Source organism: Chelonoidis abingdonii, chromosome 1 (assembly GCF_003597395.2).
Source record: "Chelonoidis abingdonii isolate Lonesome George chromosome 1, CheloAbing_2.0, whole genome shotgun sequence".
Lineage (NCBI taxonomy): Eukaryota > Metazoa > Chordata > Testudines > Testudinidae > Chelonoidis > Chelonoidis abingdonii.
The window spans coordinates 10,176,267-10,192,752 of NC_133769.1; the positions used below are offsets into that span (position 1 = coordinate 10,176,267).

At 53.6% G+C, this 16,486-nt stretch overlaps 1 protein-coding gene across 1 annotated transcript; it reads right to left on the minus strand.

Annotated features, from left to right (window-relative positions):
- Positions 1–80: 80 nt before the first annotated feature.
- Positions 81–13,981, minus strand: GARIN1A (golgi associated RAB2 interactor 1A). The gene is made up of 6 exons (XM_075063445.1): positions 13,808–13,981; positions 10,601–10,785; positions 9,165–9,420; positions 6,378–6,517; positions 6,026–6,105; positions 81–265 (listed from the first exon to the last, which is right to left on the minus strand). Exons 1-6 carry the CDS (start codon positions 13,979–13,981, stop codon positions 81–83), a joined length of 1,020 nt encoding a protein of 339 aa, XP_074919546.1.
- Between the last annotated feature and the right edge of the window lie 2,505 nt (positions 13,982–16,486).

Here is a 16,486-nt window from a genome sequence, read left to right on the forward strand (position 1 = left end):
CCCCACTCAGTGCTCACGCCTGCCCCCAGGGCTGCCCCGAGGCCCAGCACAGGAGGCACTTTCTCTCTGGGTGCTGGTCCCTAGTGCCGACCTGCAGCTACCAAGCTGCTGAGCCGGGACAGGGGCAGCAGCCCAGCAGGTGTGTCTCGTTCCCAGAGTCCGTGGCACTTAGTGTCTAACCACCGCAGGGCTGTCCTCAGGCTGGCTTTCTCTCCTGTGTCGCTCGGCCTGTCCCGCCGGCACCGCCCACACACCGCCAGCTTCCCTGGGAATGACAGGAAGGAGAGAACCCATGAACTCAGCTGATTCTTTTCAAACTCTTGGATGCAAGTTATCTGGTCCTGATGATTTAAAAATATTTCACTTTCCTAGTGCATAGAATCACAGAAACGTAGGGTTGGAAGGGACCTTGAGAAGTCATTTAGTCCAAGCCCTTGTGCAGAGGCAGGACCGAGTAAACCTAGCTCATTCCTGACAGGTGTTTGCTTCACCTGTTCTTAAAAACTTCCAGTGACGGGGATTCCACAACCTCCCTTGGAAGCCTGTTCCAGAGCGTAGCTACCTTTAGAGTTGGAAAGCTTTTCCTAATACCAACCCTAATCTCCCTTGCTGCAGATTAACCCATTGCTACTTGTCCTGCCTTCAGCAGACACAGAGAACAATTGATCCCCTTCCTCTGTATAACAGCCCGTAACATAGTTGAAGACTGTTCTCGGGTCCCCATTCGGTCTCTTTTCTCAGGGCTAAACATGCCCAGTTTGTTTGACCTTTCCCCATAGCTCAGGTTCTCTAAACCTTTCGTCATTTCTGTGCTTTCCTCTGGACTCTTTCCAATTTGTCCCCATCTTTCCTAAAGTGCAGCACTCAGCCCTGGACACCACATCCAGCTGAGGCCTCCCCAGTGCCAAGCAGAGTGGGACAGTTACCTCCTGTTTCTGCCATACAACACTCCTGTTAATACAGGCCAGGATGATATTAGCCTCTTCCCAACTGCATCCCGCTGGTGACTGATATTTAGTGTGCGAGCCGCTGGATCCCTCAGCCCCTTTGCAGCAGTGCTGCTGCTGCTTAGCTCTCATGCCATCCCTTGGACAGCACAAAGCCACCAGGAGCATTATGTGCCATGTAACAGGGTGGCTGTGACATTCCTCTGGTGTTATCCGGACTGGTGATCTGCTAGGTCACCCCAATCCTTGACTCCGGGAGCCAGCCTGACCCTGCTCTGCTGTGAGAACCCCACTCCTGGGCTGTTCACGCACAGCCTCTGCCATGTAAGCTGCTCCTTGGATTGTGCAACCGAATGACACTAGCCAATATCTCCGCTCCCAGACTCACCCCTAGGAACCTCCGTCCTGCCGTGTGCAGTTATGCCCGCTGGATGCTGCAAGCTTATACAAGTTCATCAATTTAACAAAGAAATTGATATGTACCAGGCTTGTTACCCCAAGGGGAGCCTGTGACATGGTGCAAACCAAACAGGCTGCTCCAGGCAGAACACGCTGTCAGCAGAGTCAGAACGGGCTCTAGCCTGACATCTGGTGGGGAGCTGTGGAAAGGCCATCAGGAGCCCGTCTCCTTTGCATGGGCCACCCACACTGCCTAGCGTGATGGGACTGCCTGCCCAGATGGTCACTTTGGCTGGCAGGAGTAATAAAGGGTTGTTATTCCTGGTTATGTGAATCAAGGACAGAGAGACTCGCCCTCAACTAAGCAGCACTTGCTAGGCAAGGGACATGGGTTCCAAAGAACAGCAAAATCAGGCAAACTGGGGGGTTCTGGGGATCAAATAGCCTGCTGCTGCTTCTCTTTTCACTGTGGTTATAGAGCTAATTTAGAGTCTTGTTACATACTGCAAAGCTGAAATCAAGGTTATCTAGATATCAAATCCAATTTGGGCTGGTAGTTCTGAAGCAGAAAGACTGTCTGGGTGCACCAGCAGTGAGATTCCTCTATTAACAGGGGAGATCACTGAGAGCTGTATTAAGGGGGGATATATTGGTGGATGGCTAGTAGAGAGGCATGGTGGGTGGTGAAGACTAGAGCAGAACCCCATGGAGACATGTGGCAATTGGGTTTTGAGGGCCCCACCCAGGCTGGGAGGTGAACTCTGCAGATGAACTTCTGAACTCTGGGGCTGCACTGACCAAGGACAGTAACTGTGAGTGGGGAGACTGTTGGGTTGCTGGACTTAAGACCTGAAGGGAAAAGGACACTTACTTGGGGGTGGGTCTTTTGCTCATGGTTTGTGTTTATGAATCCTGTTTGTGGTGTTTTCCCAGCATAATGCCACATTGTTTCCCTCCTTTATTAAAAGGATTTTGCTACACTCAGACTCTGTGCTTGGGAGAGGGGAAGTATTGCCTCTCAGAGGCGCTCATGGGGGTGGTATGTAATTGTCCCAGGTCACTGGGTGGGGGCTCAAGCCAGTTTTGTGTTGTATTGTTGAAAAGGAACCCCTAGGTACTGAACCTGGCCCTTGCTGCTGCCAACTCTGATGGGCAGAAGGGTTTCACAAACTTATTAATTATAATGACAGATTTTCAGTGATTATAAGTCAAAGCACAACAAGTCAGATTTGGTCAAATGAAACAAAAGCAAAACACATTCTAAGCTGATCTTAACACTTTCAGTGCCCTTGCAAACATAGATGCTTCTCACCACAGGCTGGCTGGTTGCCCTTCAGACAGCTCTCCCCTTTGATCAGTGCTTCAGTCACTTAGTGGTGGTGATGTCTATAGATGGAGGTGGAAGAGAGAGGAAGAACATGGCAAACGTCTCTCCCTTCTATCATGTTCTTTCTTTCCTCTTGGCTTTGCCCCCCCACCCCTTCAGAGTCAGTTGAGGATCACCTCATCGCGGTCCCAAACTGACCAAGGGAAGGGGGGTGACCCACTCAAGAGTCCAACAGATCCTTCGTTGCTGCCTAGGCCAGCGTCCTTTGTTCCTGTGAGGCTGGGCTGAGTTTGTCCCATCCATGCCCTGATGAGGTATGAACTGCCCCTCTGCTCCTGAAGAGTTTTGCCTGGGCTTGTTTTAAGCCATGAGGACATATTTTCAGCCTCATAACTACATACATGAAATTAGAACCTATAACATTATTAAGACGAGTTCCTGTCTGCATCCTGTAGAACTTGCCCATACAGGTATTGCCCTGGCCTCTTCTTTTGTCATTCAGTGTTGAACGCATTCTACAACAATATGCATTTCCTCACCTTTTGGGGGCGAAGCCAGACTTTTTGGCACCTGCTCCCCTACCTGGTGTAAACTTTGCTTGTGCCAATCAGAAACGAACACACACAGGTTTTGGGCCCCGTCCCCTATGACACTTCTGTGATGTCATAGTGGGTACTTTAGGTCGCCCTGCCATGTGCAGGCAGGGAGAGGAGAAAGAAAAACGAATCCTGTGTATCCTGTGTACCCCCGTAACCGAGCCTGATCACCTCGAAGCCTCTCTCTCAGCTCACGTGTTTCAAACAGAGTTTCTACGTTTGCCGGTCGTTATGTGTTGGTTTGTATTTGTAAGTATCAGTTATTACTAAATGCTGCATTTTGTTTGTAAATATTGTTAGTAGATATTTTAGGCATTGTGTGTTTTAGGTTTTGTTAACTCTATTAGCTAATCATAAGCTGCTCTCTTACCCCTTGTAACTATCCCCAATAAAATTTTAAATTGATTGATTTTAGTTGTGTGTGTGTGTGTCTGCAGTCTGCCTCGTGACCCATACTCTCCTTGCATCTCTTACCTATATAGTCTGTTGCCACGTGCAGCCTGGTAAATAACAGGCCTGCATTTCCTTTTGCCCCTGCGAATACGTGGCAATTTATAAACATCACTATAGCAACAATGCTCAGTGCATCATAAGCCTTCCGAAGACACCCAACATGACAAACTTTGCATTGGATACCACACAATCATGTTATACGGACAAACATGGGGGTGCAGGGTGTTCCCCCAAGATACAGAGTGTCACAGTGGCACTCACCTCTTGTGAGCACCCCCTATCCAAATGTGTGTGCTGCACTCTCTCTCTCTCTCTCAGTTTGTGGTGGATCTTCAGCGACTCAGCCCTCTAGCCAAGTCACACAGTCTGTACGTGAAATATGAATCAACCCCCTTCTGGGATAAACAGTCCAACAGGGGCCTATCTCCGTACCCCTCAGCTGGCCTCTCTCTCCCTGTAGCCCTGCCTGAGCTCAGGTCCTTACTTAGTCCAGCAGTCTGCAAATGGTCTCAGCCCTGGTCTTGAGCTGTACCCCCAGGGCTACCTCCCTGGAAGGGATGTCTTCCCCGTCTCCTGGCCTTTCTGGCCCCAGCACTCCAACTGGGTCACTGAACAGTTCAGTTCCCCTTCCAGATATGCATCAAAGTCCAGGCCACCTCTCCAGTGGCTAATGGGGCCTCCGGGTCCTAGCCTAGGGACCCTAAGAATAGCATCCATCCGCCACATACCTTTAACTAAACTGCTACAATTCCCTGGGCCATTTGCCTGTGGCCCCAGAACTTTCTTCGTCCTTGTCCTGGCTGAGTCCAAGCAGCCAGCATGGAGCTCCTTCTTGCTCCCTTGGCCCCTACCAACAACTGCTCCCATCCAGGTCCTGGAGATCCTTCAGGCAGCCAGGAGCACCAACTTAACTCCTCTGGCTCCTGGCAGCAACTGCTCTCTACCCTGCACGGCAGCTCCTTTTATATGGGCCTGCTAGGCCCTGATTGGCTGTTCCCTGAAGCCCCCTCTGAGCGGCTGCATCCCACGCGGCCTCTCTAGGCCACTTGGAGGACTCACTTCCACTGCTTCTTTCTGGGATGGGGTGTGGTAGGGCCCTGAGGCCTCCAGCAGGGTCACATGCCTCCTTGATGTTCTGTCCTGAATCAAGTCTGGGGTAGGATGCCTGTGTGGGACAGGTGTCTGACACTATCCAGCTGTCGTGTTTTTGGTTTTCCAGGGGGTCTTTTCCTGCCTTCTTTCATTGGCTCAAAGTTGAAGCTGGTTCTCACAGAGAAGCTGGCAGGCATTTGGAGTAGACGAACATACCACCTTAGAGACCACTGGGTGAGTGTTTGAGAGAGCAGAACGTGTTTCTTTAGAAAATACGTCTTTTCGTTCTACTTGGATTCATACCATTGGAGGGGTTTGATTTTCTCAAGATGTGTCTTCTAGATGGTGTCCAACTTCACTCAGCTATTCCCCATTTTGTATGTATGCATTTGATCTTTCCTTCTTAAGTGCACTTGTTGTTAGTGATGTTCATCTTGTGGATTTCAGACTGATTGTCCACTTTATGAAGGTCAGTTTGAATTCTAGTCCTGTCCCCCAAAGTGCTTGCACCCCCTCCAGCTTGGTGTCACCCACAAATTTTATAGGCATGCTCTCTGCTCCATTCATTAATTAAAATATTGAATAGTCCTGGCCCCAGGACTGCCCCCCCACTAGAGACATCCTCACAGTTTGATAGCTAACTGGCGGTTCTACTCTTTAAGTATGTTTTTTCAAACAGTTCTCCACCTACTTACAGTCATTTCTTTTAGCTGGCTTACAAGAATGTCATGTGGGACTGTGTCAAAGGCTTTACTAAAATCAAGTATCAGAGGGGTCGCCGTGTTAGTCTGGATCTATAAAAAGCGACAGAGTCCTGTGGCACCTTATAGTCTATAAGGTGCCACAGGACTCTTTGTTACTTTTTACTAAAATCAAGATAAGTCATGTCTGCTCCTCTCCACTCATCTACTAAGACAGTAACCCAGCCAAAGAAGAAAAACAGGTCGGTTCGGTGTGATTTGCTCTCAACAAATTCACATTAGCTCTGACTTATCACCCTCTTACCCTCCAGGTCTCCGCTGGCTTTCAACACAACCGAAGGCTGCTGCCAGGATTTCGCTCCATTTCAAGGGCAGTTGTGGCAGTTACACTCTGCACCAGTGCTTGGCAGACCACCTCGTGATGGGCGATTTGTGAGTGCGTTCAAGCTTCGTCTCTGCATGACTTGCCCCACTCCTGGGAGAAAGGGCTGAAGTGGGGGAACTTCTTACCTCCTGACCAGCTTGGGGTGCCCAATTCCTCTTCCCTGGCAGGAGATTTGCTCCGAGCCGTAAGATTCCAGGAGAAGAGTCTCGGGAAAGGGAAATGACATTGGCTCTAGTGTGTGCCGGTGCCAGTTTGCCCCCCTGGGCTGCAATGGGGAGAGGCAGCACGGTCAGACCACCTTGGCCCTTTCTTCCCAGGAGCCAGTCTGCCGTCCTATACATGTAACTGCCAGCCCTGGTTCCTCCCACCCAGCTCAGTCTGAGTTGCTTTCGTCAGGCGCAACCGGTTCCTTCACTCGCTGGCTGGAGAGAAGGTTCTGAGAGAGGAGTTCGGGATATTTGATGGGAGTCCCTTTACCTTCTCTGGACTGAGCTGTCTTTCTCCGTTTTCCCCAGGGCTGCTCCTGAGAGATGGGAGAGTGTCCCTGACAATCGCTTGCCCATCCTTGCCACCACGCTGCGACTGGCTCCCGAGGGCGGCTGCGAATCAGGCACCAGCTGCAGGGAGAGACCACATGGTAATGCTTATCCTGACGTGTGCAGCCATCACTGTGCCACCGGGGCACAGCCTGTGTGATTTGGAGCAAGAGAAATTAGCACTGCAGCCGCAGAGCTGAGCAATCTGCTCAGTGCTCACCTGTCCCTGGGGGTCCCTGAGGAGATGTACTGGGATGTCTCCTGTGATGAAGTGGGGCTGTTCTTAATGTTTCCTTTGAATACTGTGTGGGTGCCTCAGTTTCCCCTATGCATTTCTTAAGACTCCAGTGTGCATAAATGGCCAACACTCTGTCTCCTGGCAACAAATGGCCGGGGCCCTTCCCCCCTGCAAAGGGATGGCTAAAGGTGAACAAAGAGATCAGGTGACCTCCTGGCCTGGGGAAAAAGACAAAGGCCAGAAAGGAGGGGCCAGAGGGGGGTTAAGTTTGGGGCTGGCTGGGGACGAGGAGTGAGGGCAGACGGGGTTGTCTGGCTCTCTGGGCCCCAGAATGGACCCCTTGCCTGAGGCGGAAGTCCAAGAGAAACAATGTGTTGATATATCTACCAAGCTTCTTTATTTTGATTCATGGTCCTGCAATCGAATAAAACTCTGTTTTATGAGCTGGGCTGAGACTCCACATTGACTGCGAGTTGTGGGAGGGCGCGGACACCAGTGGCTCTTTCGCCGGATACCGCTAGAGGTGGGGGCTCTGCTGTGGTGGCAAGTCGCATACATACGGAGGGGCAGCGGAATGCTGAATGCTCAAGTCGAGAGAGCCCAGCAGAGGTTGACGCGCCGTGTGAGCTTCTTGCCTGAAGTAAGTTCTGCTCCAAGGGCCAGGTGGTCCCCATTTATGTCCCTGCCTGGCTTTGTGAGGGAGCAGTTCAGAGTTATCGCTCGGGGACTCCGTGACATTCTCCAAACTCCAGTTTCGAACCTCGGGGACTTGACCCCCAGATCCCCTACAAGGTCCACAAGAACAGGGGATGGAGGAAGACCCCCTGGCAGTTTCCCCCGCCATGTGAGGACAGGAGAGGAGGTCGCGGCCTCGGCGCCCACGTGGGAGAGATCCGCGCGACCCAAGGGCCTCCCGGCCCTTGGACTATAGGAGCGACACAGAGAGGTGAAACCCAGGGCAATACAAGCACCTGGGAAGTGGTGCAAATAGGGGACAGAGGATGGGACCCAGGGCAATCCTTCCCTCTCTCTGGTTCACACCTTGGAGCCCCACAGGTAACTGCCCATGGCGCACGCCCTCGGAGGTTATGAGCCAACACCCTTTCTGTGTCCTGGCCAACTTTTGCAAGGTTACTAGGCCTACCACGGCAGTTAGGCAGCTGAATGAACCTGTGATGGTTATTGCATGATGAAACTCGGGCCAAATAATGGACCTGGCATGGGTTTGCTACTACGGTTTGTAGTGATCACGCATTCTATTGTGAAGGGGGTCATATAAGGTGTCTTAGAACAGGTTACGGGTTCGGTTACTTGATGATCTATGCTGGTTGTCTGTATTGTCTTATCATTTCTGTGTTTTGAAGTTATGAATAATTGGTGTGGTATTGTCTGTATTTACAACTTGTTCTGTTGTTACTGGAAAATTCCCAGACAGGCTGGTGTCAGCTCTGCTGGTCAGCTGCTTGCGTGGTGGCTCCTCACCATTGGAAGGACATCAACTACACAAACTGACCCATTCGAAGATTGGCGGCAATCTTCAGCCCTGTGACTGCACTGGAGTGCAGCAGCAAACTGGCCAGGACTGCAACTCCCATTTTGCTGTAACTTTACCACGAGTAGGAACAAAGGCGTGTTTCTTACACTAGCGACAAATGGAAAAGCATATTAAGGCCTGGAAGCGCTGATCTCCATTTTTCTCTTCAATCCTGTTCCTTTACTCTTTGGAGAACTTGGCTACAATTGAAGCTTTGCACATAAGAGACTCGATCGATCGCCATCCCAGTGCAGGGGTACTCCTCTCCTCAGAGACTGGATTAACTGCAGAGCACTCTCTCACTTATCACTGCATACACCTCGAACTATAAGACTCTGTGCCCACATTACTGTATTAGTAACTTGATTCGTATTAACCATATTCTCCTTCTCTCACCTTCGTATCTTTTTAATTCTCTTGTTATTGATAACCCTTTAGATTTAGATTCTAAAGGATTGGCATATTCAGTGTGATTTGTGGTGTAAGATCTTAGTGAGTGTTCTCTTGACCTTGGTCTTGGGGCTTGCCCGTTCCTTTCACAGGATCGATGAGCACCTATTTTCTTTTACTGTGGAGGCCATTAGATTAGGGTGTTTTTTTCATTAACCATTCGATCCCCAGGACGTTGTGCTGTGGGACTTGGATAAGGTTGTAACATAGGACTGACTGGAGTATTCTAGGACATATTTGCATTGTGTGACTTGTGGTTAGCCAGTGGGTGAAACCTCTGAAAGTCTTTTTTTGTCTGGCTGGTTTGGTTTGCCTTAGAGGTGGAAAAACCCCAGCCTAGGGCTGTGACTGCCCTGTTTGAGCAATTGGTCCTGATTTGGCACTCTCAGTTGGGTCCCGCCAGAACCACATCATCACAGACCTGCACCCGTTGAGCCCATCGCTGGCCTAGGGCTGCAGCGAGCCTGTCCTGGCTGGCACCACTCGCCTCACGCCGGGCGCCGTACCTGTGCAGGGGAGCTGGTGGAGGAGCTGCCCACACTGAGCACCAGGCTGTGTGGGACGTGGATGGTGGGGTCCTTGGTGGTGATGGAGAGCCCCCGCTGCAGGATGTCCGCCAGCCGGCTCCAGAGCTTGAACACAGCGTCAGGGTGTGCCTGGTGCAGCCGCAGGTAATAAACCTTCCCCGTCACCACCTGCACCCGCAGCAGGCGCCGGCTGCTGTCCTGCACCGACAGTCTGACATACCTCAACGGAAGAAGCCTGGAACCAAGGGAAAGCACAGGATGCCCGAGTCCCCAGGGACAGGAACGAGTGGCTGGAAGGTGCCTGGGGCCCTGCACTGGCTCTGGGGTGTGCATGGGGTCTGGCAGGAGGAGGGCCACGCCTGCCCCACTGAGAACTTGCAGGGGGCTCCAAAGGGACCATCTGCAGAGCCCCATGCCCCCACACAGGGACCAGCTAATGAGGGAGGGGACACAACATGAGCGGCCAAACGGGGGCTGGCTTACAAAGGGTTAATGGCACACAACTCCCCGTCAGCATGGCAGTGACCCCGACTTAGCATCTGGGGGTGTCTGGGCTCACTCGCTGAAGGAGCAGGACAAAGCGGGTGCTGGGGTCCCCCAGATTTAGCAGCACAATGGCAGCACCCCCAGGCACCCTGGCCACGTGGGGCCAGCAGGAGCTTTTTTGGCGCCCTAGGCCCCAAAATGCTGCCGATGACTGGGGTGGCCAAAGATCCAGCTGCCGTTGTCACCGCCCCCCAAATGTTAGTGCCCTAGGCGACCACCTATGTCACTGCATGGTTTGTGCCGGCCCTGGGGGCTGGTGTCACAGACTGCCTCGGGCGGGGTTGGCAACCTATGGCACGGGGGCCGAAGGCGGCACACGAGCTGGTTTTCAGTGGCACTCGCATTGCCCAGGTCCTGGCCACCAGTCCTGGGGGCTCTGCATTTTAATTTAATTTTAAATGAAGCTTCTTAAACATTTTAAAAACCTTCTTTACTTTACATACAACAATCGTTTAGTTATATATTAAAGACTTATAGAAAGAGACCTTCTAAAAACGTTAAAATGTATGACTGGCACGCGAAACCTTAAATCAGAGTGAATAAATGAAGACTCGGCACAGCACTTCTGAACAGTCGCCGACCCCTGGACTAGGGGAACACAGGTGACAGACACAATGTGGGCTCCACCAGGCCCCATGGCCGGAGCTGCGTGCCAGGGCAGTGCCCCAGACTCATGCACTCTGCCAGGGCACTGCAGTCAGCATGCTGCACATGGGAGACGGGCAAGGGCAGGGGGGCATCCTGCCCTGGCCCGAGTGGGATGGGATTCGGTGGGACCCAACAGGCTTTTCCATCTCAGATGTCTAACAGCTAAATCCCAGCACCTGAGAGCTCCCTGCTAAGCTCCCCACCACCACCCTGTTCCTCACCTGCTAAGGGCCATGGATGGCTCCTGGAGCTGGTCCACCCTCCTGGGGGGGCTTTCTCCTAGCACTGCAAGCCTGGCGATCAGGAGCACGTTGGGGAGGGGCAGGCAGGGCTCCGAGGATGTCACCCCCAGGGTCACCAGCGTGGGGGCGTTGTGGATATCCACCCAGTTCCCCTGCTTTGTCACCTGCAACGAGAAGGACTTGGGTCAACAGCAGGAGATGGAAATGGACCCTCACTGAGACACTACAGGACCCCCCCGCCCACACACACACATGCTCTGCCAAGCCACTGGCCTCGGAGGAGAGGACGTGCCCCCAAGGTTCGCTCAATCGCATAATGGAGCCAATCATCAGCTCCAAGGTGCCTTTCCTCCCGGTCTTCCACGGGCTCTGAGAGCTCGCTGCTCCCCTGCGTCTGAGGCTAGCCAGTGAAAAATCATCCCCGTCACAAAGCCATTGGCAGCCCTGGCACTAACTGGCCCCCTTGGCCTGCCGACATGGAAGGTGGAGGCTCAGCTCCTCTCTCCCAGGGGCAAGACTAGGGGGTGGAAGCTCAGAGCTTTAATACAGCTTTGGTTCCTTATCCCCTTCCCCGCTGCGGTTTGACCCTAGTACCTTCAGCACCACAGCAAAGCCCTGTGCCCCTTGTATGCAAAGAGTAGCTCCACTCACTATAGCAGCAGCAGTAGTAGGCTGTTATCCTCTGGTAGGCCAGCCACTAGAAATGGATGCTACACAATCTGACAATGCTGCTGCTCCTAGGGCCATTCTCAAAGGATCTCTGGGCACCTCCAGGCTGTGCGCCCCTCCCACCAAACAGGCTGGGCCTGGCCCCCTCAGCCAGCTACAAACTGCTTACTAATTGGGTTTCTGATGGGGCCCCTCATCTAGGCTGCTAGAAGGGACAAGACAGCAAGCTAATGCATGCACACGGTGTGTCCCGCGGCTGCTGCCACCTTGCAACCCTGAAGATCTCAACCTGTCCATTCCCCAGCACCAAACTTGGCGCACAGGTGATACCCATGAAAGGGTTAATTCACCACACCCCACGGCTCACTAATTAGCAAAGACCCTCGGTTCTGATGATCTAATCCTTCTAACTTGTGTTTTCATTGGCTGCTAAGCATGTAATGGACTTTAGGTCTGTTCCAAGGGGAGGTGTGTGGCTGCACTCAGGAGAGGGGAAGCCGTCACCCGCAGGTCAGCGTGAGCGCTAGAACTGCCCTAGCCAGCCAGCGTGTGCGAGGGAGGAGAGCACGAACATCTGGGGCAGGATCGAGCCAGAGGACATGGGCTGGGGCTGGCTACGTACAGAGATAGATACAGAGGGCTGCTGGAGGATGGACAGATCTTCCTACAGATCAATCCCACATCAACGTCACATTCCATGTCTGACCCACCCCCAAAGAACCCACTGCCCTGGATACTGGGCCTGCCCCTTTCCGTCCCAGGGGAGAGTCCGCCGCAGCACTGGCCTGGCACAGTTCAGGGGCTCCACAGCTTGCCCCATTAAGTGCTTTTTCAGCCTCTTCCTGCTGTGATTTGGCCCATCCTATCGCCGCCAAACTGGAAACCCCACCCCGTTGCTTGGCCTCAGGGCCCTGGGCAGGGGCAGCAGCTGGGAGAGGGGGCTTAGCAGAGGCAGAGAGCTGGGTCCCACATGGGCAGGGGGGAATATTCCTTTCCTCTGGTCTTTCAGGTGGATAGTGGGTGGAGGAGGATCCCAAATTCACGATATGGTGTTGAACACAATGTCAGCGGCTAATCAAACCAGCCGAGATGGTCTCCACACTGAGACTCGCAGGGGCTGAGACCCGGCCGAGCCCACGGTGGGGTGGTTCGAGCCTTGCAAGGCTTTTGCAGGTGATCAGGGTGCAATGGGCAGCAGGGAAGAGGCAGCATTTCTTGCCTGTTCATGTACGTTCGGGGCCCTGGGGCAGAGTAATTGGGGGACTGGAGCCAACCTCGCTTGCAGGCTTGGCTTGATTTCTAAGCTCAGCTGCTCTGCCAGGAACAGCAGGGGGCAGCGCTGCCAGGTGCTCCCAGAAAAGGCCTTTAGTCTCCTCATCACCTGTGTTCTGGGCAGAGGGTTCCCCTAAGAGCAGGCTTCACCCCACAGTGCAGACAGCATCCCAGGTCAGCTGCAACCCTTGTCAGAGCTAGGCTGCAGAGACACAGCCACTGTGCCCAGGGGGGGTTCCTGCCACCCACCCCAGGGACTCTGCCAGGCCTGGCGACAGAAGCACAAGGCCCTGGAGCAGGATGCCTGGCCTGTGAGTTCAGGTCTTTGCTCTGCCCCAGTCTTTGGGACCATAAAGCAAACAGGTGGTAACATCTGCTGGAGCATAGGAGTTTGGCCCCCACCGAGGGACACTTGTGACAAACTGGGAATGTTCTTAATGTTTGCTCTGAATACTGTGTGGGTGCCTCAGTGTCCCCTATGCAGTTCTTAATATCTAGGTGGTGGAATAAGGGTGTGTAATTGCTGCAGAGCAAAGGGCCAGTGCACCTAAATGCTGGGCACTCTGTTTTCTAGCAACTGATGGCCTCGGTCCCTCCCCTGTAAAGGTGCCAACTGAAGGTGTTGGAGACAAAGAGGTCAGGTGACCTCCTGGCCTGGGAAAGGAGCTGAGCAGAGAGGAGGGGCTGCGGGGGGTTGTTAGTCGGGAGTTGGCTGGGGACAAGGAGTGAAGTGCAGACCTGGGGGTCTGGCTCACTGCCCCCCAGAATGACCGCTAAGGTCTGTTCGCTTACCTACAAGCTCTTTTTGACCCATTGATCCTGGTCAATCGAATAAACCTCTGTTTACTGGCTGGCTGACAGAGTCAACGTCCTGCCTGCAAAAGTGGGGCGTGCAGACACCTGTGGTTCCCCAGGACCGAGCCTGGGCAGACTCGCTGTGGGAAGCGCCGGAGGGGCAGAGGATGCTGAATGCTCCAAGGAGAGACCCAGAAGGTGAAGACGTGTGAGCTTCTTGCCCTGAACAACTCTGCTCCAAGGGAGAGGAGGCTCCCCAAAGTCCTGACTGGCTTGGTGGGGAGCTGTTCCCCATATCGCCCAGGGACTCCGTGACAACACTATCCAGCCCTGAAGAGGGAGACCGAGCCAGGGATGACTTGCCATTAATTCATTGCTAGAGCCGCTGTAGCAGGGCCAGGCAGAGGCAGGTTAAAGCAGTAGGAGGCCCTCTGGGCCAGGCGGAAGTACCTGGATGAAATTACTTTCAAACACTGCCGACTTGGGGAAAAGGTTGTAATCTGGAGAGCGGAGTAGCTGGCAAAGTATCCCACCTTCCACGCCAAGGTGCACGCCCGAGGCCGGGTCATCAGCCAGGAACAGGCTGCAGCCACTGCTCGCATGGAAGCGCCTGCAGCCAGCCATGCAGCCCTCGGGAGCCGTGGGTTAGAGAGACAGCATGCTGCTTCTGTTTGCTACAGCCACTCAGCATTTCTACTGCTCCTCTGCACCACAGAGGGGCCAGGCCAGGCCCCATCTGCAGCCTGCCTGGGAGCCTGCAGCCCAGCGGAGTTTGTGATGTCACAATAACCAGCAGGTGACCTCTGCCCTGGCTAGGGCCTGGGAAAGGCCTGCCAAGGGGCACTGAGGACAGGGCAAGGCACAAGCATTTGCAGTGCCCAGGAGCTGCTTGGCCATCTCGCTGCAGCTCCCTCCTCCCCTCCCCTTGCAGCAGGGCAAGAGCAGCCCCAGCAGCTGAGGGGCCAAGCTGGGAGGGAAGGCGAGGACACAGGGGCAGGAGGGCTTGCCCCTGGATTCAGTGATAAGCTGGCTGGTGGAAGAGAAGTGAGGTGCAGCAGGGCAAGGGGAAGCCCCCCATACCTGGCCCTGCTGCTCTGAGCAGGTGTGTGAGAGACTCTAGCCAGCAGCTTTATCCAGTAGGAGGCAAGAGAGAGAGCCTGGTAGGGCACCAGGCACAGCTGGCACCCGTGGGCCCCACTCACCGTGAGGTGGGGCCACTCCTGCATAAGGAGCCTAGAGCAGGCTGAGTGCAGAGCCCCACAGACGACAGAGCAGGACCTGACTGAGCTGCCCCTCCCGCAAGTCACACCACCTACGGCCAGGAGCACAGCGCCCCGCCAGACCCAGGGACCCCTAGTCCCTGCTGTGAGGGAATGTGCCGGCTTTGTGCATTAGGAGTCACTAAGTGCCACCCCCCGCCATGGGGTTTAAACACTGTGTTACGGCCCCCACCCCACATTGGAAACAAGAACAAGTCTCAAAAGCCGCCTCCTTTTTATTGCACAGAACTAGAGGCCGGGACCCCCAGCAGCACTCAGCCAGTGCACACAGTGGGGGAACAGAGGGGACAGGCCCAGCACCCCACCGCTACAGCCAAAGCTCATGACAGGCCCCGCAGGGCAAGAGACAAACCATCAGTGGATCCAGCCTGACACCAGGCTTCCCCTGCGCTGACCCCGTGCGCCCCCACACACACAGAGAGGGGGCCTCCCTGTAACCCAGCTGGGTTGCAGTAGCTCAGCTTTAAGAAGCTTGGGAGGAGCAGCAGGCACAGCATTCAGACACAGGCGGTTTTCCTTTTGGCCAAGGGCCCAGGACCCCCACCTCCACCCAAAACCACCACACACTATCCCCCTCCTCAGGAAGCAAACAACCATCCACAAGCCTGCTGAGAGTCCAACCCTACCCAAATTCCTAGGCACTAGGGCTTGGAATGGGTCCTCCTGCCCCACCTCAGTGGGCCAGAATGGGGCTCAGGCCCCTTGCTGCCAGCCAGCCCTGCCCATCCCCCACAGGAATGGGGAAAGACTGCTACAGCAGGCCCTGCAGAGGCACTTGCACCCCCACTCACCCCATTGTGGAGCAGATCCCCTGAGCTGCACTAATGAAGGTCCGACCATGCCAGGCCCCAGTGGGAGGGCAGCCCAGAGGCAGAGCTGGAGGGCTCCTGCCAGCCCTTCCAGCCAGGGGAACTGACACTTAATGAGCACATTGAGAAGGTGAAGATGCAGAAGCCAAAGCCCAGCCTTGCAGTGCTGCCCAGAGGCAGGGGCAAGTGGGGCAATCTGCCCCAGGCCCCGCAGGGGCCCCCGCAAGAATATAGTATTCTATTAGTATTGCAACTTTTTTTTATGGAAGGGGGTCATAAATAGATAGCTAAGGGTTAACAACGGGAAGCAAACACCTGACCGGAGGACCAATCAGGAAACTGGATTTTTCAAAGTCAGGGAGGGAATTTTTGGGGTCTGAGTCTTTTGTCTGTCTCTCAGCTATGAGAAGGTTCTTTCTATCTTCTAATCTTCTGTTTCCAACTTGTAAGTACAGGTAGAAAAACAATATAGGCTTTCTGTTGTTTTGGGTTATTTACATGTGTGTAACTTGCTTTGAATATGTTTCAAACCTGGACTCTTTTTTGAATCCGACTGTTTATTCATATTTTCTTATGAGCATGCAATAGCCCTGTATTGTCACTTGATGCAGATATACTATTTATGTCTTTTTCTTTCTTTTTAATAAAGTTTTCTTTTTTAAGACTTGTTTGAGTTTTCTCTCTGGGAGGGTCAAGCTCTGCAAGCACCAGGGAATGTGGTGGGGGCGGGTTTGGAGGAGAGACTAGATCTTTTTCTCTGTTTTTTCCTTGTCTTTGGTCTTGTCTCTTTGTGGAATAGAGGAGACATGCTTCTTGGTATTGTGATGTAAAGAGATTGCATCAGTACTCTCAGGTTAGCCCAGAGAGGAAAGTCTGGGTGGGAGAGAGAGGGGGAAGGGAAGTGGGTTATTTCCCTTGCCGGTAAGACTCAGAGCTTCTGGGTCTTGGGGTCCCTCCAGGGAAAGTTTGGGGGACCAGAGCGAGGCAGGCGCCGTAATTACTGTCTGGTGGCAGCAAGATAAGATCCAAGCTGGTAATTA